Below are 26,080 nucleotides of genomic sequence, written 5' to 3' on the forward strand. Positions count from 1 at the left end.
GAATCCATTAATGGTTTTGGTGATAAGGTTCAGGTGATGATAGGGGATCCTTGGGAGAAAGGCTGAATCCGCATACTTCCCCTTGCTTTTCTTCTGGATGGCCAGGGGCTGACAAAGAGGGGAGCAGTGGGTGTGGGAGATGGGCTGCACTGACCTTGAGGAATGCGTGGTGGTCACGTTGAGAGACCCAATGGGTGGCGGGCAAAAGGGGAGACGGGATGCTCTGAGACAGGGCAGCAAAGCTGAACCCTTGATTTGGAGGAAACCAGTCATCAGGGCAGAGACTGGGGAGCAGGGACCGGGAGGCCTGACCGGTAGAACCAGGCTGGTACCCACTCCTGGTCAGAAGTAGGTGGGAGACCATTTCTAGAACGGACACTGGGTAAGAGACGCAGCAGCCTGGACAGCTGGTCTCCTAGCCCCGTGCCGCCCTTCCCTGCTTTCCAGTTGTCGGTAGGACAGATTCTCCAGCCCCGGCTGGCTCAGCATACACATCAGGTGCGTGTGGCCAAGAGTCCGCAGCTGTGCTTGGATGAAGTGGACAACAGAAAGCCACACGGGTCGTTATAACTTAATCTCTCAGGGGGAGAGTTTGGAGATGAAGTCAGATAGAAGTGGGTGGGTAGTAAGAAGGTTGAAAATAGCAATGGTAGTAATGACCGCAAGCTGTTCTTGAGTGCCCGCTGTATGCGCCAGGCACTGTTCTAAGACATTTTGAATGGCTCATTTCCTTTAACCCTTGCAACCATGCTGTGAAGTGGTGCTGTTGATGTGTCCGTTGAAGTGATATGAGGAATAAGAGGCAGAGGGGTTAAGCATCTTGCCCAAAGCATGCATGAACAGAGGTAATTTAACCCCCATGGAACCCAGCTTTTCAGGTGTCTGCCCCCATCCCCTTTTCTATCATCAACTTCACCTAATCACGCTCTCCCTCACTCCAGCATCCCCAACCTCCTGCAGACCGGAGACTGTTCTCTACTGCCTCATGCCTCCACACCTTTGCGCACTCCCTTCCCTCTTCCTGGGATCCCCTTCCCTCTGGCAAAGGCTCACTCATCCTCCAAAACCCTGTGCAACACAAGCATCACTGTGTTCTGGTGACCTTCCCGGAGGCTGGCCCCCTTGGATAGAAGGCCTCGCCCTTTTCTTGCCTCCCAGTGATGAACTCTGTCATGTCTGCATCAGTGCACAGACTGTGAGCGGGGCAGGGACCAAATCCTGTTCTGCTCTATGGCAGCACCTGCTCAGGTCTGGCCCAGAGGAGGCAGCTGTGCAGGAGGAGCGCTTGTCTGGTGGGTGGGGTTTCCTGTCCCCTGCCCACCCTCACCGTGGCACCTCTCTCCTCGTCTGTTGGCAGCCTGGCGTGGGGGTCCTTTACCTGCTGCATGGCAGCCTCCGTCACCACACTCAACTCCTACACCAAGACGGTCATTGAGTTCCGGCACAAGCGCAAGGTCTTTGAGCAGGGCCACCGGGAGGAGCCAACCTTCATAGACCCTGAGGCCATCAAGTACTTCCGGGAGAGGTCAGTACACATGGGGTTGCCTCTGGCCACCATTGGGAAGCCAAAGCCTGGGGCTCAGCCTCAGTGGCCACAGGGCTCCAGTCAAAAACTGGAGTGAGTGATCTGACAGAAGCATCCCTGGGCGGTTGTGGGGTAGAAGGGACGGTCTGGGTGAGGCAGAGTTTGGACCCCATTGCGTTGGAATTTCTGGGACATTTTGATGTTTTGTTGGACGTGAGGTTGCCTTGTGCTCAGAACCCAAGAAACTAAGGAGAAGAAAACTGAGTCTGAGAGTTTGCCATTTAGCCCATGCTTCTTAGAACCAAGATAAGGGTGCACAGAGAATGAACCCAGGTCCCCTTCTTGGGCTCTGTCACAGCATTGAGTGAAAAGAGGACCCAGCAGTGGGTTGTCTGTTGATGGCTGCTAGAGGAGGAGTCTCCTCAAGGTCAGGGACTGACCACCAGGCATCTGATCACCTGCGTCCTCAGAGTCCAGTTGGGAATAGAGGAAGTAACAATAAATGGTGAGTGTATGAATGGATGGATGAATGGATGGATGGTTGGGTGTATGTATGGTGGGTGGGTGGATGGACGGATGGATGGGTGGGTGGATGGATGGGTGGGTGGATGGATGGGTGGGTGGATGGGTGGATGGGTTGTTGGGTGTATGTATGTTTTGTTGGGTAGGTGGGTGGGTGGATGGATGGATGGATGGATGAATGGACGGGTGGACGGGTGGGTGGGTGGGTGGATGGGTAGTTGGGTGTATGTATGTTTTATTGGGTGGGTGGGTGAGTGGATGGATGGATGGATGGGTGGATGGGTGGGTGGGTGGATGGATGGGTGGATGGGTTGTTGGGTGTATGTATGTATAGTGGGTGGGTGGGTGGATGGATGGATGGATGGATGGACGGGTGGATGGGTGGGTGGGTGGATGGGTGGTTGGGTGTATGTATGCTTTGTTGGGTGGGTGGGTGGGTGGATGGGTGGTTGGGTGTATGTATGTATGGTGGGTGGGTGGGTGGATGGATGGATGGATGGACAGGTGGATGGGTGGGTGGGTGGGTGGATGAGTGGTTGGGTGTATGTATGCTTTGTTGGGTGGGTGTGTGGGTGGATGGGTGGATGGATGGGTGGGTGGGTGGGTGGATGGGTGGTTGGGTGTATGTATGTTTTGTTGGGTGGGTGGGTGGGTGGATGGGTGGTTGGGTGGTTGGGTGTATGTATGTTTTGTTGGGTAGGTGGGTGGGTGGATGGATGGATGGATGGATGAATGGACGGGTGGACGGGTGGGTGGGTGGGTGGATGGGTAGTTGGGTGTATGTATGTTTTATTGGGTGGGTGGGTGAGTGGATGGATGGATGGATGGGTAGATGGGTGGGTGGGTGGATGGATGGGTGGATGGGTTGTTGGGTGTATGTATGTATAGTGGGTGGGTGGGTGGATGGATGGATGGATGGATGGACGGGTGGATGGGTGGGTGGGTGGATGGGTGGTTGGGTGTATGTATGCTTTGTTGGGTGGGTGGGTGGGTGGATGGGTGGTTGGGTGTATGTATGTATGGTGGGTGGGTGGGTGGATGGATGGATGGATGGACAGGTGGATGGGTGGGTGGGTGGGTGGATGAGTGGTTGGGTGTATGTATGCTTTGTTGGGTGGGTGTGTGGGTGGATGGGTGGATGGATGGGTGGGTGGGTGGGTGGATGGGTGGGTGGGTGGATGGGTTGTTGGGTGTATGTATGTTTTGTTGGGTAGGTGGGTGGGTGGATGGATGGATGGATGGATGAATGGACGGGTGGACGGGTGGGTGGGTGGGTGGATGGGTAGTTGGGTGTATGTATGTTTTATTGGGTGGGTGGGTGAGTGGATGGATGGATGGATGGGTGGATGGGTGGGTGGGTGGATGGATGGGTGGATGGGTTGTTGGGTGTATGTATGTATAGTGGGTGGGTGGGTGGATGGATGGATGGATGGATGGACGGGTGGATGGGTGGGTGGGTGGATGGGTGGTTGGGTGTATGTATGCTTTGTTGGGTGGGTGGGTGGGTGGATGGATGGATGGGTGGGTGGGTGGGTGGGCGGATGGGTTGTTGGGTGTATGTATGTATGTATGGTGGGTGGGTGGGTGGATGGATGGATGGATGGACAGGTGAACAGGTGGGTGGGTGGATGGATGGGTGGTTGTGTGTATGTATGTTTTGTTGAGTGGGTGGGTGGGTGGATGGATGGATGGGTGGATGGGTGGGTGGTTGGGTGTATGTATGTATGATGGGTGGGTGGGTGGATGGATGGATGGATGGACGGACGGGTGGACGGGTGGGTGGGTGGGTGGATGGATGGATGCATGCATGGATGCATGAATGGATGGATGGATGGTGGATAATGAATGAGTGGAAGGTAGGCTAACTTTCTAGTTAGCGTATTTCCTGGGACCACCTCCTTAATAAACTACCTGTCAAATCCTTATCACAGGGTCTGCTTTTAGGAGAGCTGACTGGATGTGTAATAATGCCTCTCAGTGGCAGGGAACTGAAGGGTTGTCCGGAGTGATGACAGAGCCTGGGGAGGAAAAGGGGGAAGGAGGCTGCGGGGCTGGGCAGCATCGAGGCGCTGGACTCTCTGCGGGGCATTAGAAGGGCTTCAAGCCCAGGAGTCGCATGTAAAGGCACACACGGACCTGTCTCTCCTGTGCCACGTGGGTGTCCCTTCTGTCCCTTGAGCACTGCAAGCTCACCCCCTTGGGGCCCTTCGCACTTGCTACGCCCTTGCTTAGAAGACTCAGCTGGCTGGGTCACTCAGGCCTCGGCTTGAATGCCGCCTGCTCAGAGAGGCCTTCCTTAATCACTCGGTCTAAATTTGCCCCACACACTCTGTTCTAGTCGCTGTTGTTTTCAGAGCACCTACACAATCTGACCTTATTCTGTTTGTCTGTTGGATAGTTTGCAGGCTGTGAGCTCCACGGCAGAAGGCCTTCGCTGTCATATTCCCCACTGTATTCCGAGCACCTACAACTAGGCCAGGCCCCCTAGTAGGTGTTTATTAAATTGGTTTTTTCTTGGGGTCATAAACTGAATTCTTCTCTTGGGAGACCTCAGGCCTGGCTGTGCCTCACGCTCATTCAGCTCAAGCTTTATGATCATCAGACGGATTTAGCTTCCCAGCACCCCCACGCCAAAGTCCCAGGTCAGGGGTCCAGTCCCGGGGCGGCTCAGCTGGGGCCAGGACGGGGGTCAGACTAACCAGGCATACAGGGCCGCCTTGCCCCCGGGGCGTGGACAGAGCACACTCATCAGGAAGGTGGCAGTGACTGGCGTCTCACGGGACCCCCAGTAGGAGCTCAGGAAGCGTTTATAGCAGCCGTACAGCCCGATGTCTGAAACCGCCCCATTAACACTGCACCAGCTGCCGCCTCGGCCGTGGAAGAGCCCGGGGCACCCATGGCCAGCCCTGTTTTGCTGAGACAGAAGACAGTACCCCATCAGCAAGAAGTTGCCGTTTGCCAGTGCCCTGGTTGGAACGGTCCTTAACAGCTCAGGCCCCAGCAATGTGGGGGCAGACGAATGGGACCCAGCATATGTGCAGAATATCACTTTACGCGTTCATAACTTGAACATTATGCAGAGGTTCATCAAATTTTATTTCCCTTCCTCTCTGAGGAGAGCATTTCAGCTTAGCTGGGCTGTTCTAATTTTTTTTTTTTTTTTTTTGGTGCCTTCCCCACTCAGAGCTCAGAGCACATGGATAGATCTCTGCACAGGTGGCTGCAAGTTGCCCAGCAGCAGCGGGGCTGACCTTCTGCAGTGGCCAGTGTCCTCAGAACTGCAGCCAGGGACAGGAGGGGGGAGGTCCCGGGGGCCCACCGTGCCTTTGCTTCCTCCTCCTTGGGGCTGGGGGGTGCTGTGGAAGGAGCAAGGGGTGGAAGGAAGACTCGATCTGCGTGCAGGCACGTTCCAGTCCTGTGGCTTCGCTGCTGTGTGACTTCGGGTAAGGCACTGAGCCTGTCTGGGCCAGTGTCCTCCGACCCCAAGCGGGAGAGCCCTGAGCCGTCAGCAGCCTGGGAAGTCACACTTTGATACCCCAGGTGATGTGCTGGGTACGTTTTGTGTTTAGGCATCCATTTCGTCTGCTACTCATGTGAAACGTAAAGCTTGGTAATGATGAGTTTAGGATGATCGGCCTAGGAGACGGCATTTCAGATACTGGGAACCTAATAACCGTATGAATAACCACAGCATACGTATGGTGCATGGCCTGTGCCAAACACTCTTCTGTCTGCTCTAGATTGTGGCCTCAGTGAATTCCACAGCCCCTGTGTGAGGTAGTAGGTACTATTGTGTCCCCATTTTATAGATGCAGAATCAAGGCACAGAGAGGTAAAGTGACTTGTCTCAGGTCACACAGCTGGTAAGTGCTAGAGCTGGGATTTGAAGCAGGCCACGGTCAGTCTCGTGAGGTGTGGCCTCTCAGGACTGGTCAGAAGCCTCTGCCTGACACTGAGGTGGGAGCTGGGTTTGCAGGGGTGAATGAGGGGAGTCTGCTGAGGGTCACAGGGTGAGAGTGGGGCTGGTGCCCTGGGAGAGGGTGCAGGGTCTCCCGGCCATCCCTGCCATTCCTGTCTGGGGGAGAGGCATTTGTGGATCCCCCTTCCTCCAGGCCTCTCCTGCTGTACCCCGGACTGAGGACAGTTTTAGAGGTTTTGAAATGCAGTGGGATGTGGAAGAAAGGTGTGTGTGTGTGTGTGTGTGTGTGTGTGTGTGTGTGTGTGCACACACATGCGGAGCAGAGCAGAGACTGGGGAGCCTCCCCCTGAGTCTGAACAGCCTCTCCTGCTCAGAGAAATGTCTGGAACTAAGCTCTCCCAGTCACCCTGCCTCCCATCCCCGAGGAGGGCGTCTTAATGGGGCCTCCTGAGGGGAGGGTCGGAAGCTGTTGAACGAAAGGTAAATATTTGCAGGCCCGGCTTTCTTGAATGCTTAATGTTGAGATCTGCTTTAACGACGCGTGGAGGAGAGCCAGACCTGTTGGATTGGACTCCAGGAGGAATTCAGCTGCACTGAACAGACATCCCGCCTCCCTGGGGAAAGCCGCGGGGGTGGGAGAGAGAAAGTTCCGGGGCTTCCGGAGGGAGGACAGCTCCTGCTCCTCTGCTGGGGCCCTTCACCTTGCTCTGTGGCATGGCCCAGAGAAAGCCGGGAATGGTCTCTCTGGTGTCCACTGGGTCCTGGCACCTGGAACCTCAGGGGCCCGATAAGGTATCTGACCGACCCTCCCTGATAATCACGTTGCCGATCACAATGCAGGATTGTACTTCCTGTTGCGGGCGCTGTTTCTGGGCCTGGCCTGCACATCCTCGTCGAACCCGGGCTGCACTCACTAAGAAATCCACCAGGGTGGAAATTGACGCCGCCGTTTACTGGCTGTGGGTCCGTCCCCAGCTGTGGGTCACCTCGCCTCCTGGAGCCTCAGTTTTCCTGGCTGGAAGATGGGCTGACACCTTCTTCGCACTTTTGAAGATTACGTGAGATGATGCAGTGTGGGGCATCTGTAACTAAACCAGGGCCCCCCTTTCCCCAGCCACACCCCTGCCAGAAACCTCCCTATACAGGGCAAGTAAGACACGCTCCCTGCCCGAGAAAGGGGCACAGCACGTGCTGTGCTCTTGGCGGCCGCTGGAGAACTCAGCAGAAAGACGTGCTTTGTTTGGCCCCCCGGGGTGGTTTCCACATTTTTCGATTTTGGCTGAGTTGTAAAAATCAGGAGAGCTCACGTTAAAACATCCAGGCGTTTGCTTCTCACGAGAAAGCGGAGGGTCTGGCCTCGCTGGGCCCCTGTTCTTGCGTGGTGTCTGTGGGCTGGAGGGAGGAGCAGGTGCCCCCGGGGAGTCCTCCGGGCTCTCCATCACCCGCCTTGCCCCTGCCTCGGCGTCTAGTGAGCACCCCAAGCATGGGGTCTCTTGGAGGTGACGGCAGGCCGAGGGCCTGGGCCCATCCCCGGGAGCTAGAAGATAGAAGGGCTTTCAGAGATGAGACCCTTGAGCCAAGTTTTGAAAGACACGTGCAGCGCTCAGCGGCCAGAGGGCGGTGGGTGAGAGAAGGCGTTCTCAGGCTCAGGCAGCAGCATGAGCAAAAGCTGGCGATGGGGTGGGGGTGGGGGGGGGCACACAAACGTATTTAGGAAAAGCTGAGCAGTTTGGTTGACTTAGGAGTGGGAGTTGGACATGGATGCCCGATCTCTCTCCTCCTCCCACAGTGCGGGGGCGACAGTGTGGGCTGGGAGCCCTCCCCAGGCCTGGCTTCCCGGGGCCCAGCCCTCGCTGGTCCCTGGAGGCAGACACGGAGCAGCTAGATGCCGAGCCGGGGGGGGGGGGGTGCGGGGGGAGATGGGCCCGGGCATGAACGACTCCCACACCGTTGAGGGCCTGAGCCCCACTTTGCCCATCCCCCTGCCCGGTGCAGAGGGGGCTCTCTGCTTTCTGCTCTCCCGTCTGTTGTCGGGAAGCTCTCGGAAAGGTCTGTGTCCACTTCGTCATCTCTCTCTCACCGCACAGCCCCCTGCAGTCTGCCCTTTGCCCCCCCACCCCCACCCCAAACAGCTCCCAGGGGCCCTGACACTCAGCACGCACCCTCCTCCCTTGGCCCCACCTATTCCCCTCTCCCCTCCACCCCCCCCCCGCCCCCGTTCTGTTAAATGGCAATGCTCCCAGGGCTCCTTCTAGGCCCTCTTCTGTCCTCAGTTGACGTGAGCCTCAGTGGCCGCACATGTGCCAGGACTCCCACACTCTTAGTCAACCCCAGACCGCCTCACTCCATATCCATCTGCCTCTTTGTTGCTGCTACTTCGGATTCTCAAAAGCACCTAAAATCAGCAGGGCCAGGACCGACTCACGATGGTCTCCTCCAAACCCGGTCTTCTGCCGCATCTCTCTGCCTCCTGGTCCGGCGTATTGGAGCCAGACCCCTGCGGGCCCTGCGTGGTCTTCCTGCATCTGGCCTCACCCCTGCCGTCAGCCCACCCCCTCCCCTTCTCTGCACTCCTAGTCTCCGGGCACCTCTGCCCCCAGCCTTCTGCCTAAAGCACCTCTCCATTTCCCGATAGCTTCTCGCCATCACCTATGCGGCCACTGCCTAGCTTCACTGAGGACCCCGGTCCCCTTCCCCTGTGTGCAGCACCCCCTGGGCCCTCGCGGTCCCCCAGGCACATGGTTCCCCTGCCTGCAGGTAGCTGCCGGACTGCCGTCCTCTCTGCCCGGAGTGCCCCCACTCTGCTGTGTCGAGGTCCAGCCTTCAGGTGGTGCCTCCAGCCTTGACCCTGAGCTGCACAAACCCCCATCTGTCCTGTAACAGCCCCGTGAACCGTCCCCCGCTGCACTCAGTCCTAAGCCCGCAGGTACTCAGCAAGGTCCACGGGGCAGGGACGCCTGTCCGCTCACCTGTTTTACCCCCCACCGGTCTGATGGGTAGAGCGTGCGGTTTCCCACTGTTTCCCTGGCTGAGCTGAACAGCACCCTGCCTCAGGTGTGCCCACCGCCCTGTAGGCCGACGGAGGGGCTTAGAGGGCACCACAGGGCCTCCAGAGCCCCCAAGAGGCCGTTGAAGGTGAGGTGGGGGTTCCACTTTGTGCTAGTGATTATTCGTTTTTTTTTCCTAAGTCGCAATTTCTCACCCATGTGGTTCTGAAAATAATCTCAAGGCGCTCTTCTCTAGAGGTCTCACTTAAAACCCTAGTATCGGAGAGACCGGAGAGAAAAAAAAAATTGTCAACTGCACGTAACCATCAGGGAAGGCATTGGCTACGTGGATATTTATCTTCTCCGTTATTTTCCAAATGTTTCTTTCGCATCATGATGATACCACTCACGAGGTGGGAAGAGCAAAAAAAAGGCATCATTTGGAAAAACTCATTTATTTCCCCCTATTTTGGAACGGCACTTTTGATAAGACGTTGTGGAATCTTAATTTCCCATTTGTGGTCATCGGTTTGCCGACGTTTCTTGTAATTCCAGCCTTTTATTCCAGTGCACATGGATCATTTCAGAATCACGGTGTCCTTTGTCCTCTGCGACTGTCCCCCGATATTTAGCCTCTGAGACCCATTCAGGCACGACATCCTCTCACCCGGCTGTTTCCGCGGCCAGCAGTGCGCCTTGCGCTTCCTCACTCGTTGTTGGGGTCCTTTGAAATCACCGTGTATTCTGGAGAGGAGCGTGACGCCCAGAAATGGGAGGTGGCCCCGTGGACACTGCAGGACCCCCGCCCGGCTCCACGATTAGGCCGCCGGTGCGTGAAAAGAAAGCTAAGCGCACAGATGGGCCCTTGAAGTGGAAAGCGATCGAAGGGGAGCGGGGAGCACATCTGGAAGGAACGGCCGCTCCCTGAACTCCCACGTGTTCTGCTAAATAACAGCCAGCTGGAGGGGACACGAGAAGTGGGAGGGAGCTGGCTAGGCTCCCCCCCTCAGCCCCCGGCGCCCTCCTGCCCCACCGGCACTGCTCCCAGCTCTTTGGTGATGCCCATGTGTAGCCAGGACTATGGGGGGGACCCTGGAGGCCTGGTCCGCTGGGCCGCAGCCTAGGATGCAGAGGGCGACCGGAATGGAGCTTCGCGGAGCCCCACATGCGCCCAAAGCCAAGGGTCCGGCGACTGGCTCCTCAGATGTGATCCCAGGCCAACGGCGTCAGCCTCGCCTGGGAACCTGCTAGAATGCGGCATCTCAGGCCCCGCCCCAGACCTGCCGAACCCTAATGTGCGTTTTAACCAGCCGCTCCGGTGACTGGTGGGCACTACTAAGTCCAGGAAACACGGGGGCCGGAGCACAGAGCAGAGGCGGCCCGCGCGTGACTCAGGAGGCGGACGTGGCCAGCGGGTAAAGGAAGGCCCCGCACCCCAGCAGCACTCGGAGTGCGGCCCCCGAACCAGTGCCCATTTGCAGACATCCACAGTGACGTGAGGACAGGAGTTGAGGTCCAAGTTTGGAGGCTCTCGCAGAAAGTGGAGGTTGCCGGGGGCCTGGGTGGCTCAGTCGGTTGAGCATCCGACTCTTGATTCCGGCTCAGGTCACGATCCCGGCGTCGTGGAATCAAGCCCCGAGTCCAGCTCCACGCTGGCGGCACAGAGCCTGCTTGGGATTTTCTCTCCGTCTCCCTCTGCCCCTGCCCCCTGCTCGAGCATGCACAAGCTCTCTCAACAACAGGCAGGAAGGCAGGAAGGGGCTGCTGGGACACCCGAGCTTGCTCTTCGTATGTGGTTTTCCCATTTCATTTTCTAGTAACTCATTTTTACTGTATTTTATTTCAAAGAATTGGTCCAAGGTCGACTGAAGATTGAGGGGGGAAACGTACGTGCCAGTTCATACCTGGAAGTGGCTGGTGGCTCGGAAAACAGAAGCCAACCCCGGGCACGGCGAGAGAGGGGCCGGCTTTGAGGATGGCACAACAAGGTCACGGGGGGGGGGGGGGAGGATATTCTGGAAGGGCTGTGCTGGAGAGGCCCTGGGGCTCCTGTCACAGCAGAGGGAAGGCCTGGCAGAGCCCCTGGCTGTGGCGACTTGACCTGCTGTGGCCCTGCTGTGGCCCTGCTGTTTGGCCCTGGAATTAGGCGGGCAGGTACTGGGGGCCTCCCGAGGAGGCGGGACATCGGCCTCACTTGCCTGTAGGACCTCGCAGTGCAGGTGGGGCACGTACCACCCGGCGGGGCAGGGCGGGGTGGGGCGGGGCGGGGCGGGAGGGGGGGGTGCGGCTGAGAATCCCTGCAGGACACGGAGAAACACTCAAGATACGAGGACCGATAAACCTGAGTTCACGCGCAGTCCTGCCACTAGCCAGCCGCGGGGCTGGAGCCGATGTGCTCCGTGGTCAGTGACGTCACACCGGTCCCTTCAGATCAGCCACACCGGGAGTAGTCACCAATGCCGCAAAGCAGGGCTCTTGCCCTCTGTCGGAGGGCCAGGGTTAACCTGCGCCAGCACACCGCTAAACCTGGGACAAGTCCCTAGCCTATCCTGCCTTTAGTGTTCACGTCTGTAAAATGGGCATGATGCTAATGGCGGTGGTGGTGACTTTGGTAGGGATGCAGGTTTGCGTGGGTGCGCACAGACCCCAAATAGTGGGGATTGAGACAATTTACGAGTTTCTTCCTGTCGCGCTTGAAAGTCGGAGCGGGTACCGCGGTTCCTGTCACCCTTCCCCGGGGCTCATTCACTGGGCACCAGCCACAGCATCGACTCACTGTGAGTTTCTGCTCTGACTCTCCTTGTCTCCACTTTGGGAAGACTCTGTCTCTTCTGGGGCGGAAGGCACCTCGCCTCCTCTTCCCCCTCCTCCCCTCCCACTCCCCCTCCTCCTCCTCTTCCTCCCCTTTCTAGTCCCCCTCCTCCCGCTCCCCCCTCCTCCTCCTCCCCCTCCTCCTCCCCCTCCTCCTCCTCCTCCTCTTCCTCTTCCTCCTCTTCCTCCTCCTCCTCCTGTGGGTGCCCTCTGCTCTGAATCCAGACATACCTGATGCCTTGAAGCCTTTTCCCTGCTTTTTCCAAAACACCCCTTTCCTGTGGCAGCACGTGGCTCAGGTCTGACTGATGGCATGGAAGGAGGGAAGGGGTGTGTGGCTCCTTTTGAGGGGCGGGGATTGGTGAGCATGTTAAAATACCATCCTTCCACGTCAGGGGCTATGAGGTGGAGTCACAGAGGGACAGGCCATAAAGGCCCCGGGGGATGAGGGCGCTGGCGACCATCGTAATAACGGTATCGGGAAGAACTCTACACAGCGCTTTACATGGAATCCTTCAGCTAATCCCGAAGCCGCCTCGAGAGGTAACCTTCTTCTGCCCATTGACCAGAGGAGGAAATCAAGACTCACAGGCGATCGGGACATGTCCAGACTCAAGTAGCTCACAGAAGAGACGCCCAGCACCCGCAGAGGGAAGCGCATTTTGGGGGGGGGGGTTCGCTGCCCCTCCCCCCACCCGCCGCCCGCCCTTCTGAGCACTGCTTCGGTCCCAGCACCCCCCATTTCCCCATCAAGGCCCTTACTGGGATTTGTGGGTAATTTCTCACACCACCGTTTAAAAAAGAAAAAAAGCCTGTCTTCAGAAAGCACATCATATTTCCTCCAGGACATCACAGGTCAGGTCAAATGTAATTGTCACCTGGTGCCGTTAGCCATTGTTTCTCTCCTTTCCGCACGGTGGAAAGTTCTCTCCTTTCCACTCAGCACCTTGGATGCTCCCCACGTGGGCTGATCTCAGCCTCGGGCCGTCTGCGCGCCTCCTCTCTCCCCTCCTTCCCGGCTAACCAAACCCTCGGCTAGACCCTGAGGCCTCCGAGTGGGGAATGAGCGAGACGGCATCCTCTTCTCTCGGACTCCAAAGCGTACCGGGGAAGAACGATTAAGCAGGTTTGCGAGCAGTGGTGGTGAACCTGTCTGGCGTCCTCACTGCGTCAGGTGCCAGGCTCCGGGCTCCGCACTCGCCAGCGGGGCGGTGTGCTTGTCCTTACTGTCATGCTTACCGCTGTGTGCCCGTTGCCACATAGAAACCGCTAGACCACGGGATCCAGGTGAGCCGCACAAGGCCACGCTGCCTGCTAATAGGGCTGCCGTCGGCCGCGATCCCTCCTCGCCGCGGGGCGCAGGGCTCAGTCGTGCCCCAAGCATCCCCTCGTCCTCACGTGTTTCCTGCTGGGAAGCACCGGGGGGCTATGGGAGGGCCATCAGCCCGTGCCGTGACTGCTGCCACGCCGTAGCCCCTCACGAGGGCCCGCAGATCTGTTACTTTCATGGACGACTCGGGTAGAGAGGGCTGTGTGGGAGCAAGGAGACCAGCTCTTTCCAGAATGGCCACACGGCACAGCAGAGAGACAGGCAGACCTGTGTGAGGCCAGCCCCCTGTCTGAGAAGTGAGCAGGTCCCGTGGCCCCCAGCACGAAGCTCCAGTGGCAGGTGCGGGCGGGCGCCCTCGACGCAGCCTCTGCTGGTCCCAACAGGTGGTTCTCAGCCCTGGCTGTGCGTTAGTGTCGCCTGGTGATTGAAATCTCCCAGGGTGACTTCGGTGGGCCTCCAAGTGGAGAACCCTTGTTAAGACCAGGGGTTAGCACACTGTCTCCCGAAAACCAAATCTCGCCCACCACCTGCTGTAAATAACCTACTAAACAACACGCTCATTGGTTGACACATGGTCTGCGGCTGCTTACAAACTACAGGGGCAGTTGAGTAGCCGGGACAGAGACCACATGGCCAGAAAGGCCTCACGTATTAACTATTTACTACCCAGAGCTTTACAGAAGAAGTTTGCCAACACCTGGTCTAGGCAGTTGTCCGCCCTGCCAACCTTCTGAATGAACATTCTCTAGCCTAGAATTTAGCGTGTTAAGTTAGGATTAACGTGAGCTTAAGGGCAGAGGCCCCTCTGAGTGGTACCTGTGGCCCCTAAGCCCAGCACAAGGCCTGGCCCCAGCAAATGCTCACTAATTGGCAGGTGTTCTTTGATATTGCACTTTGAGCTTCTTGGCCTGGAGGTTTGGGTGACCGGGGAGGGGAGGGACCATACCGGGTGGGGCCGGTTCTCTCCTTAGACACCAGCTCCTTGGCGCACTGACCCCTCTCCCCAGGGCTGAGGGTCCCAGCAGAGCCCAAGGAGAGGTGCACAGCACGAGGCCTGGTGAAGAATGATCTCAGAAGATAAGAAGCCATGAGAACTAGGAGCCTGGGGTAGATGAACAATCGGTTCAACGTTAAGGCTGTGAAACGCAGGAGGATGCTCAAGGCCCATTACATGACGGGGCAGGCATCTGTTGACCCAGAGTCACTGGACAAGGCCAGAAAGATGGCCCTCTGGGACAGGGATGGGCTCAGCTACACGGTCCAGCCTCCATCCAGCGTTTGAGTTTCACAAATGGTGATAGTCTCTCCTTGATTACCTCTGGGGATGGGGGCTTAGCATCTTGCAGGTTAGAAGCGTGAGAAACTGGACAAACCCCTAAATATCTGTCAGTAGGGGACTGAATGTTAACTGTTCTTTCACATACAATATGAGGAAACAGACGAGTGAGGTTTACGTGTACTGACGCGGAAAGATGTTGGAGATTTTTGTGGGTAAGAAAACAGGCTATAAAAGCATGTTTAATTTGAGACTATATATGTTAAAAAAGAAAAGTTGAGTTCTGGAAAGGTATACACTAAACTCCTAACAGTGGTGATCCCATTACACGGAGGTGTCATTATAGGGGGACTTTTGCTCTATTGTGTGGGAGTTATAGTTGTTGGAATAAGCCTGTGCTATCAGGAAAATAACAAAGATGCTTCTACTAGGGATGAAAAAAAAAGAAGAAAATAAAGAAAAGAAAAGAAAAGAAAAGAAAAGAAAAGAAAAGAAAAGAAAAGAAAAGAAGGACATTTTTCCTTGTATGGAACCTTCTCATAGCATTGATGAGGCTATCTGCGGATGATATCTGCCTTCCTGTAGCGTTAACACTTAGGGCTTTGTTCTGCTGTCTGGAACCATCCAGGCCCTAGAAAATATTTGTTAAAAAAACAAAACACAACAACAACAACAACGACAAAAACTGTGTTCAGAGTTTGCTCCCTGGCAAGCCTAGGCCTAGCCCCTCAGTACAGTGGGCAATCTTGGGTGCCGTTATACAACACTTGTCATTTTCTTTTCTTTCTTTTTTTTAATGTTTATTTATTTTTGAGAGAGAGAGAGGGAGCGGGGGAGGGGCAGAGAGAGAGGGAGACACAGAATCCGAAGCGGGCTCCAGGCTCCGAGCCATCAGCACAGAGCCCGACGCAGGGCTCGAAGTCAGGGCGCGAGATCACAACCTGAGCCAATGTCAGATGCTTAACACACACTTAACTGCGTCAGCAGGCGCCACAACACTTGTCATTTTCTGACTCGTGTGCGAGCTGCCTTCCTACCCGATCAGAAGCTCTCTGAGGGCAGAGACTGTGAAGTGACGTAGGCACTTCTGTGGTGTACCCAGCATCTGGTGTAGATTACACAGAGCAGGTCCTTTGGAAGTTCTTGTTGAGTGAATGAATGAATGAATGAGCAGTCCGAGGGAACCACAGTGATCAGTGCATGAGTGTTCCTGTCCCTTCTACTAGGCATCTGGCATGGCTTGCTGGTCATTCATCACCTTCCCATGTCTCCTTCTCTAGCCCCGCGCATCTGGACACACTGGGCAACTAGACATAAGACGCGCTAGGAGGAATCCGAAAACAGGGGTGGGGCATTTGCCTGGGAGAGGACGGAGACGTCCCTGCATGACAGAAACGAGGGTATCAGTGCAAAGAGGAGGCGAGTGGAGGAGTGCAAAGCAAGTAAAAGGCAAAAAGGAATTGAGGAAAGATATCAAAACGTACGGCCACGGGCGGTGTTCTCCCGCAGACACGATAATGATTGGAATTGTGTCTACCTCTGGGGACCAGACTGTGCTCCTAGAAGGGTGATGCTCCTCTGGACTGGACCAGGCGGAGCTCTGCAATTTATCTGGGTTACAAAGAGGCGAGCGCAATGTGGGAACACGGCCCTGCCCAGTCTCGGGCCCAAGCAGTGCTGGGCCAGGGGTGAGGGTTTCCGTGTGCAGCTGCCCCCACCAGACCCTCGTCAGCCTCTGCTCCGTGCTTCGCATCTCTGCCACACCAATGCCAGCCCCCTCTGGAGCTGCAGTGATCCTGAGACGCCAGAGGAGAAGGCAGCCACACACGTTGGTGGGAAGGAGCCACCTTCCAAACCTTCTGTGCCAGAAATCAGAGGGCCGGGGCTTTGTTTATGCGTAGACATGCCTCGAGGAAGTGCTTTGATTTAGTGAAGAAAAGAGACCCAGCTGATAGGAGTCCATTGGCCCCAAATCAGAAAATAGAGGGAAGCAAAAATAAGGCTACAGATTTAATCCCTATATTCTCATCATCTAGGGTTAGTTCCTGTTAGCCTTTTGGTATAGATTCTGCCAAATAATCTTTTGTGCGTCCCGGTGTATAATTTTTAAATCAGACTGTGCGCAGTCTTTTGTCGTGTGCCGTTTGCACGTAACGGGACGTCTTTTTGTGAGAACACGTGGGTTGGCGTCCCTGCTCCGCCTCTGACTTATTAGCTGGTGGCGCTTCACTGGTCTCATTGGCATCCAGTGCCTCCGTTTCCCCATCGACAAAGTGGAGATAATGACGCCCATCTAAGGGGGTTGCGGGAAGGCTCCCACGGGGCAGGGGGGGTGGCGGCACAGAGTTACTTTGCACAGTTGTTCTCGAGGGGAAAGGACTGTACCTTTGTTCAGGTCCTGGGTCTCTGCCAACTCAGCTCGCTCTTTCTTACGCAGGCTTTTGGGTCCTTTTCTTTCCAGGCTCGAGAAGGGGGATGGGCTCGAGGAGGAGGACCTTCACTTAGATTGTCGCCACGAGAGACACCCTGCCCGTAAGTGGCCTCGTCTGCGGTAGCCCGTGCTACAGATTCGTGGGCCATCCGCGGAGAGGGGACCCCGGAGATGAGCCAGGCCCGCCTCTCCCCGCACCCCTGCTCGCTGCCGCAGACACACACCGCAGATGGGGAAACCGAGGCCCGGCACCTTGGGCTGTAGCAAGTCTTCTGCACGCGGCGGCCGTGGCCCTCTCGCCATGGGGGTGGGCTGCTGGGAAAGCGAGAGGGACGCTGGGTGCCTAAGGGCAGGCAGGCGAACCACAGCTCAAGTCCAAGTTGGGTTGTCCGGAAGGGAGGACAGCTCCGGGCTCAACGGGAGGTGACAGTGGGCAAGATTTGGGCCGTGGAGGCGTGTGGCAGCCAGGGTGCACTGTCTTCGTCTACCTGGCTGTGGGGGATGCCATCGGCAGAATGTAGGGCACCCATTAGGAAAACAAATGTCTGAACCAGAAAGCGAAGGGAGGCGAAAGGAGAGAGGGCCTTGTTCCAGACGGAAGAAGAGGGAGCCAACGTGAGATTAAAGTGAAAATAGCAGCATCTCAGTTAAGCCCGCCGGATGCCCACCTCACCCCCCTACCAAGGGCCTTTCATGCCTGATCTCATATGCTTGCTGACCCCGAGCATGTTGCAGTTGAGGAAATTAAGGCTCAGAGAGGTGGGGTAGCTTGCTCAAGGTCACACAGCTTGGCCACCTGTGGCAGAGCAGCTCAAGCAGACGCTGTCCGTGCCTGCTGTCTCAGGGCTTGTGGGAAGCGAAGTTTCAGTGCCCTCCGGCTGCCGGTATCTGCATCTCTGTGCCAGGGGGCTTCCCCTACCTGCGATCACAGAAGGAGGGAAGTGCCTGGGGAGCTCCCTGCGTGGGCTCGCTCCAGGCCTGTGTTTGGCCTGGTCCCCTGCAGGGTGAACAGATCCGGGTAGTGGGTTTCGCAGCCCTCCCAGGGCTGGCCGCCTTCCTTCTGTGCACCCTGCACCTCCTTAACATCACGCACGCTCCCGTCCCTACCGCAAGGTCTGCTGGGAGAGACTCACACTAAGACAGTGGGGGCTTACACCCAGGTCTGTCTGACCTCAGATCCCGGGAACTGAAGGAGAAATGGCTCAGCTTGGAGGGAGGGGCTTGGGAGGAGAAGAGGAGAGGTCTGGTCCTCACTCTGGGGGCTCCCGAAGGACGCGCTGGCCCGGTGAGGTGGCCAGAATGCCAGCGATCCGCCTGAGGAACGGGGCGGTGGGGGGGGGGGGTGCGCTGCAGTGGACCCTGGGCTCCCACACTGAGATTGCAAGCCAGGTGTCTGTGCTGGAGTGGAGGGCTTCCTGGAGGAAGGGGTCAGGAACCAGGGCATGGAGGGGGCTGGGGAGGGCCCACCTCAGGGATAACAGGGGGGTGCAGAAATCCCTCCGAGGGGCTCAGAAGTCACGTAGTACGGACGAAGGCTGAGAACCCTGGCCGTGTGCAAGTGCCATCGGCCCCTGCTTGATCCTGGGCCTCCCCATGCTTCCTGTAGAATGGGTAGGAAACTCTGGGTGGAAAGAAGCCACGGGGCCTGTCTTGGGGGCAGGAAAGGCCAATCCCTGAAGCCCGAGGACGAAGAAAGAGTGGAGGAGACCCAGTCTGGCTCTAAGAGCAAGCCCCGGAATTAAGAATGAGGACACCCAGGGTGGGGGGAACTGCAGAAGCCCTCCCCCCCCCAGCCCAGCCCCCACGGCCCTCACCCCTGCCCTGGCGCCCATGTCATCTCCCAAGCAGCGTTTCCTCCCCAAGACAAGCATCACATGCAATCACCAGGTCCGCAGCCAGCAGAGAATCCATTATTTGTTCCCTCAAAGACACAGCCATGAGCGACAGCAGACGGAGGCCCCCAGCTTGCGGGGCTCACCGTCCAGGGGGAGAGAGAAAGTAAGAAATGACTCAGGAACCAACACGACAGTCTCAGGTACAGACCAGGCTTCAGAAGGAGCGGGGGAGCCTGATGAATGAGAAGGGGCCGGCCAGGGGAAGGCCCTTCCGGCAGAAGCTCGCAGATGCAGAGTCCCCGACGGAGGAGAAGCCAGGACTAGAGGCCGGAGTGGCCGCAGCAGGGAAAGCAGCGATGCTGGCCACCAGACCTTCGGCATTAAAGATACAAGTGGGTGGGTTCAGGAACTTTCTGCTGGCAGAACTGTCCGAATGGCTTCCTTTGGGTTCTCCCCGAAGCAGAGCCAGAGATCAGGATTCAGCAGCGAGCCCCTGTCTGGGTGAGCCCAGAAAACACAAGAAGGAGCGGGGAAGGCAGCCTAAGCAGGGAGAGGCGGGCGTCAGGGAAGGACGCAGTGTGGAGGGGACCACCCTGAGCCCCGCGGGGGGACGCGGGCAGCCAGTGCAGGACGCACGTGTCCGAGTTTTGGCTGCAGATTCAACAGCGGATCCCCTCGGGCGTTGAGGGCTGCTGGGGGTGGGGCACGGTGCCTGCGTTCCGCTGGGGCGGGTGGGCGAGCCCTGGCGCACTTGGAGGTCAGCAGCCTGTTCCCCCGCGGGGGCACCCATAGCATCGGCTTGTCTGATTGGAGGTGAGGGGCGGGGCAGTCAGGTGCAGAAGTTTGCCCCAGCCATCGAGGGCCTGGCGTCCCCGACCGACGGGTATGGGAGGACAGGTTGGGGCGGCCGTGGTGCGGTTTGCGTGGGGTTGAGGCGTCTTGCAGGGTGGGAAGGGAGGTAGTTGAAGCCGATGAGATCCTCTAGGGAGCACACCTGGGGTGGGGAGGGACGGCGAAGCAGCCAGATCCTAATGCCTTGGGGGTCACAGAGGAGCCATGGAAGGTGGTGGGGAAGGGGCTTGGGAGGGTTGTCTGCGGCCCCCCGGAGGTTCGGCGGATCCCCACTCCTCGGATCCCATAGCACTTCTCCCAGGGAGTGCCTTTTATCAGGTAGCCCAGCCGGGGTAGCGGGGGAGGATGGCTGTCCACCCCAGGGGCCACGGGAGGCACTGGGGGCTCCAGTAAAGCCAGGAAGGGAAAGATCCCATCTGCTGTCAGAGGGGGACTTGGCTTCGGGCACTTTAATTACCCTCAGGTGGCTGCTGCTGTGGTCCCATGAAAGTCATTTGTCCCTCCACGTGTTCAACACATCTTTAGGAAAGATGCTTCTCTGGGCTGGGCCCATGCCGGGTTCTGGAACGTGGGGGGTGAAGAAGGTGTGTTCCTGGACTGGGGAGCTCCCAAGCATGGCCGTGTGGTGTGGCCAGAACTGAAGCGGGCTCAGCGCGGGCGCGGTGTCAGCAGAGGCGCGGCGCCTCCTCTGGCTCGGGCTGGGGGCGGGCTGCAGGACAGGGAGGGGACACTTGGCCAGCAGCGATCCAACTTGGTAGAGTCCTACAGCTCCACCGCTTCCTGGGCTAGGTTACAAAAATAGCCGACAAGAGGAGCTCGGTGCCACGAAGTCTGCTGACACTATGTCACCCCGGTGTATGTTCCGAGAACTTGACATTTATCCACTAATTCGATCCTAAACACCGTCCCGTTTTACAGGCAGGGAAATTGAGGCCCAGCAAGTGGCAGAGCTGGGATTTGCACCGAGCCTGTCTGGCTCCAGGTGAGCCGCCCCACGTCGGTGGGTGGCTCCTGGGCTGGGCACAGCCACCCACAGACGCCGGGCGGGGTGCGGGGACCCAGGGCCCAGCCACACGAGGACTTGGTCCTCGCAGACCTCACGGGCGACAAAAGCGGCCTGATCGGGCCGTCTGGGGAGACAACGCCATCTCCAGAATATGCAGCCTCTTAGCTGCGAGTGGGGTTTGGGCCAAGAAAATATTTTGGAAATGCCTGGTCGAGTTTTGCAATATTTCTGCACCGAACAGCTGCTCCGGCTTTGTGGTGGGCTGACGCGGGCAGGAGGAACGGGGGAGGAAGGACGTCAGCGAGCCCACATTATTAAAGGCTTACTGTTTGCAGGTCTCTGCTCAGCACTTCGCAGCCCTGGGAAGGAGGGGTGATGGCTCTCCCTGTGGGCGTGGAAAAAGTGAGGAGCTGAAAGGCACCCTGACTTGCTGGGATCTCTGGTCCCCTGGGGGATACAGCCCAGCCCAGGGGGCCATCTTCCCCCTTCCTCCGGGTACAGTGCTATCCCTGCTCTTGTGGGCCCCCAAACTCCCACCCTCACCTTTTCTCACTCCCCCCTCCCTCGTTCTGCCCCAGCGCCCCTGGCCTCTCTCTTTCTAGAACATGCAGAACATCCCCCCTCACAGGGCCTTTGCACTTGCCACTCTCTCTGCCTGGCATGCTCTCCCTCTGAATCATCGCATGTCTCACTTTGTCTCACCTTGACTGCTCGGCCAGAAGACCACTTCCTTGGAGAAGCTTCCCCTGACCGCACCAGCTTCCTTGGTGGCCCTTGTAGCACCCTGTCTTCTGTTCTTCATAGCGCCTGTCCCTCTCTGAACTTACCTTTTGTGTTTACAGGCTTGATTTTTGTTTGGTTGTCTCTCCCAACCAGGGTCCAGGGAACAGTGCCCCGTCTTGTCTGGCTCGCGTCTGCATTCTGAGAGTCTAGAACAGTGCGTTACATACAGCAGGTGCTCGATTGTTGGCTCCAGGTTTCTCCCACCACCTCCCGCCCAAGCCGCCGCTTTTCCCTAAGCCACTCCATGAAACTTTGGTGATCTTAACTGCGCCGGGAGTCGCTATTTTTCTCTCGGGCTACTGTGATATGGATTCTGCCACAGTTTCTTTTTCCCGAGGAAGGCATTTGCTTTTGAAACTTGCCTTTGGGGCTTTGCAGTGCCACCAGCTAGCTCGGGAGCACATCGGATGTGACATTTGATGGAGGCGATGCTGCCATATGGTCCAGGTGTCTGCATCTTTCCTTCAGGGGCAACTGGGGTTTGCAGCTGATTGCAGCTGTCAGGTTCAATGCCCGAGACAAGCTTTTGATTTTGCCAGGTGTGTAAGGCCAGGCTAGGCTGGGCAAGAGGCTGTCACTTGCCGGGTGCAGAGGTGGCTTCTGGGAATTCCGTCTCGATGGGTCTCTGCCGCTGCCGCCCTCAAAATAGCAGAGGGAATTTGGGCGAAGACTTGCCTGGGTCCTGAGCTGCTTGGCATTTTTATTAGATCAAAATCAAATCCAATATCGTACTGCTCAAGTCTGCTTCCTTTATTAAAATGGAAACAGACAGTATTTCTGGAATAAATACGAACGCCAAGTCGCTGGGCACCAGACAGGTGTGCAGCCTGGAGACATCCGAGTCCCCGGCACTGGGGGCTCAGAGATCCAGGCCAGCGCTGACACCAGAATCACCTGGGTGGCTCCTTAAAATGCAGATTGCCGGACCCCGTCTCTGAATTTCTGGCTCAAGAGGGCTGGGTGGGGCCTGGGAGTCTGCATTCCCAAGGGGTCCCAAGTGATACTGTTTCTTGCTGCTCTGTGGACCAGATTCTGAGCAGTCCTCGGCCCGGAGCCAACACCTGTCCCTCTGAAGCTGCGGCCGGGAGCGAGTTTGCATCTTGTCGCTTGGTTGGGCTCTTCAGTGGCTTCTGGATGGAAACTGCTGCTTCTAGGGCCAATTCCTCCCCAATCCGTCCTCCTAAGACACAGTTTTGATCCTGTCTCCCCCCACCCCCATCCCTTCCTAGCTCCAAAACCTCCCGTGCTGGCTCCCATGGCGGGTGTCAGGCACCATGCCAACCCCTCCTGCACATTCCCAAAGAGGCCTTCTCGCCCCCCATCCCATCCCCGCTTTGTTTCTCCACCATCCGTCCCTCTCGGAATCCTTCTTTGCTAAGTGTCTCCCCACTAGAATGGAGAGACCAGGAGGACGGGGCCTCGTCACCGCATCTGTGTGCCTAGCCCACTGTCGGCCATCAGCACACTTCTGGCGAATGATTTAGCTTAGTCCATGACCGTTTCTGCCCAGGGCAGTGTTCCTCCAGGGGCGCCTGGTCCTAAGAAACGCCGGGGGCTCTTGTCAAAATACAGAAATCCCTGGAGATTCCACTTTCTTGGTTTGGGGCAGGGCCGAGGAATCCACATCAGGGAAGTCTGTTGATAAGGTGCAAACCCCAGGGGCAGATGAACCCTGTCCCCCTGAGGGGGCATTGCTGGGCCTTTTACCCCCCGGCACCCAGCGACTCTGGCAACCACAGCCCTCCACGCCTCACCCCGCCAGCCGCGTTCACCCCGCTTTCCAGCCACACAGACCTTCTTGCTCGCCACCAACATTGCTAGGCTTTTCACACCTCCTGAAAACCTCATTTACCTGCCAAGAACCTATTTCACACTCTGTTCCTTCTGCCTGAAAAGACCTGTTCCCTTCCTCTGCTTGGCGAAAAACAAACCCTACCAGTGGAATTGCGTGCTTCACGTTGGTTTCCAAGTCTAGTTCAAAGGTCTGGGGATGGCAGCCAGGCCCCTCTTTACCCCTTGCCAGAGGTGGACATGTTCACCTCTGCATTTTTCCTGCCCTGAGGCTCATGTCTATAAGGTGGGGTTTTATGGTGGTTACAAGCTCGGCCTTTGGAGGCTGCCTGGGTTGAAATCCAGCAGTGAGACTTCGGGCAAATGACTTAGCCTGTCTGGGCCTCACTTTCCTCATCTGTAAAATGGGCATAGTAATGGCACGTCACTCATATTTCAGGGGATTAAATGAGCCCGTGTACATGAGGCACAGTGAATGGGTCCTGCCACACTGGGAGAGCTGGGGACACGTGTGCCCTCGTCATTTCCTCCGGTGCGTGTCTGTCTCCCTCACTAGCACTGGCAGATGTCTCACCCAGGTATGCAGATCCAGCACCCAGCATGGAGGCTGACACATAGTAGGTGCCCAACAAAGGTTTGATAAGAGAATGAAGAAATCAGTGGTCCTGGGAGAGGTGGAAGGTTAAGTGGACTCAACCTGATCCCAAGTGTGGAAAACAGATGAGGAGCATGTTATGGCCCAAGAAACATGGGGTCCCCAGAAGATGGACTCCAGGGGTAGGGTGGCTCAGTTGGCTAAGCATCCAACTCTTGATTGCAGCTCAGGTCATGATCTCACTGTTCGTGGGTTTGAGCCCTGCATCAGGCTCTGCACGGACAGCACAGAGCCTGCTTGGGATTGTCTCTATCCCTCTCTCTCCCTGCTCCTCTCCTGCTTGTGCACATGCTCTCTCTCTCTCTCTCTCTCTCTCAAAATAAATAAATACCCAAAGAAAAAAATACCTTTATATGTAAAAAAAGAAGATGGACTCCAGCGAGGATAAGGATGAGGCCCCCATTTGGGCTCCCAAGACAAGCTGCCCCCAAAGTAGACAAAATCCAGCCTCCCCTCCACATGGATCTCACACACACCTGCTCTTCTCCCCAGATCTGCATTATCAATCCCGTCCCTGGAATTGGGCTAGGTGCTGGGGACACAGTAGTAAGAACAGCAGAGCTAGTCTGTGTCCTCAAGTCACATAGAGCCTCGTAGGGGAAACTGGGAGGAATCAAGTAAATGGATATTACCAAATATGCCAGAGTCTCTGAAGTGCCCTCAGGATACAGATTTACGGAGCAGGGTTGGCTTGGAGAGGCAGTCATAGTGCCCTCGCCAAGGTGGTGACATTTTAGGAATGGCAAAGGGATGATAGTGTCACTAGCTGAAGGGCCCCCAAAGCCAGACACCTCAGTGCCAACCTTGATTCATTTCTTCATCACTCCCCTAATCCCATCGCTTTCTAGAGGAAAGAGTTCGAGGTTAGGCTGCGGGTGGGGCCGTGAGTCTTGAAGAGAGGCTTTCAGCACCTTGGAGAGTGCATGTGGGGGGATTGATGGGACGGGGCGGGGGTGTTGGCGTTCGTCTGTTTCTTCTGGGCTGGGCTGCTGTGGGGTCAGAAACGCCAATCCCAGCCACGTGCCCACCGTCATCGATTCCTCTACCAGCTTCAGAGCACCTTGGACAAGTGACATCCCCTATAAGTGCCCCCCTTTCCCTTTTGACACCTGTGTGGTGGCATCGGCATTCTTGGCTTTAAAGGGCCCTTCCAACTCAATGAATCCGTTCCAGAACAGAGGATGTGACTGCACACAATTCAGCAGAGCTAAGAGCTGATCCCCTGGGATCTAGGTGCCTTGAGGGAGTTCGTGACAATGATTTTCCACTGAATGATGGAGAAGTTAGGACCGAAGAGACAGGACATTAAATATGTTCGTGTTCATCTGGGCCAAATACTCTGCTAAGCCTGGGAGCTTCCAAGGGAATTTAAAACACAGTACCTGCTATCAACCCTCTGAGTGGCACCTTGGACAGATCTCTTCCCCCCTCCCCCTGCCCCCCACCACCCCCTGGAGCCTTGGCTCCCCCATCTGTGAAGAGAGGTGGTTGAATCCAGATCCTCTCTAGTGCTGGTATTTTGCTATTTCCACATCTGTCTGAAGTCAGATAATGAAGGACTTCTAGCAAGGGGGCCCGCTGGGCCTGCTGACCCCTTTGTAACCCACATCCGTTGCGGGCTCAGAGAGAAGGCACTTGTCAAAAGTCACACAGCTTGGGAAAAAAAAAAAAAGCTGACACAGCTTGAAAGCAGTGGAGCCTGGATTTGAACAAAAAAAAAAATCTTTATTTTGAGAGAGAGAAAGCATACGCATGGGGGGCGGGGGACAGAGAGATGGGGAGAGAGAAAATCTTAAGCAGGCTCCACGCTCAGTGTGAGCCTGACGTGGAGCTGAATCTCACAGCCGTGAGATCGTGACCCGAGCTGAAATCAAGGGTCAGATGCTCAACCGACTGAGCCACCCAGGCGCCCCATTGATTTGAACCTTTGACTGCCAGACTGCAAGTATAGTCTTTCCCCTTCAGCCTGGGTCCAAAAAAGGAGAGACTGACCAAAGAGCCTCTCGTAACGCAGAGCATCTCCGAATAGCAGTGGCAGGCAGAGCTCTTTCTCCAAGCTTAAGAATCGCTCCATCCTCGTCCCGCATGGTTTCTTCGTTTGTTATAAAGTCAGCTCAGGACTAGCTCTGTGCCTGGCCAGGTGCTGGCGGCCAAAGGCTCCAGGATGACAGCAGCCCCGGTCCCCGCCTGCACTGAGTCCCCAGGTTAGCCGGGGAGACCCTCGTTAACACGAAGTGACAAGCCCAGGGAGAAGAGACCTGCACCGTGTTGTGGGAACACAGAGGAGGGAGCGAGGCCTGTGCCTATAAGGTCATGGAATTCTTCCGGGCGGGGGGGGGGGGAGCCTTTGAAAGACA

The 26,080-nt window shown here is 56.9% G+C and overlaps 1 protein-coding gene across 3 annotated transcripts in view; it reads left to right on the forward strand.

Moving 5' to 3' along the window:
- GSG1L (GSG1 like) overlaps nucleotides 1-26,080 on the forward strand; it is a 206,915-nt gene that overhangs the window by 177,800 nt on the left and 3,035 nt on the right. For 2 of the 3 annotated variants that reach the window (XM_047087875.1, XM_047087876.1), the window contains 2 exons: nucleotides 1,358-1,525; nucleotides 16,832-16,902. In XM_047087875.1, the coding sequence (XP_046943831.1) occupies nucleotides 1,358-1,525; nucleotides 16,832-16,902 (239 nt within the window). Of the gene's footprint in view, nucleotides 1-1,357; nucleotides 1,526-4,803; nucleotides 4,810-5,862; nucleotides 5,911-16,831; nucleotides 16,903-26,080 lie in introns of all 3 variants that reach the window. The other variant, XM_047087874.1, reaches the window with a different exon arrangement.

This window comes from Lynx rufus, unplaced genomic scaffold (genome assembly GCF_022079265.1).
Source record: "Lynx rufus isolate CCGP_SWC_20201006 ecotype Redwood Valley unplaced genomic scaffold, mLynRuf1.p SCAF_23, whole genome shotgun sequence".
Classification (NCBI taxonomy): Eukaryota; Metazoa; Chordata; class Mammalia; order Carnivora; family Felidae; genus Lynx; species Lynx rufus.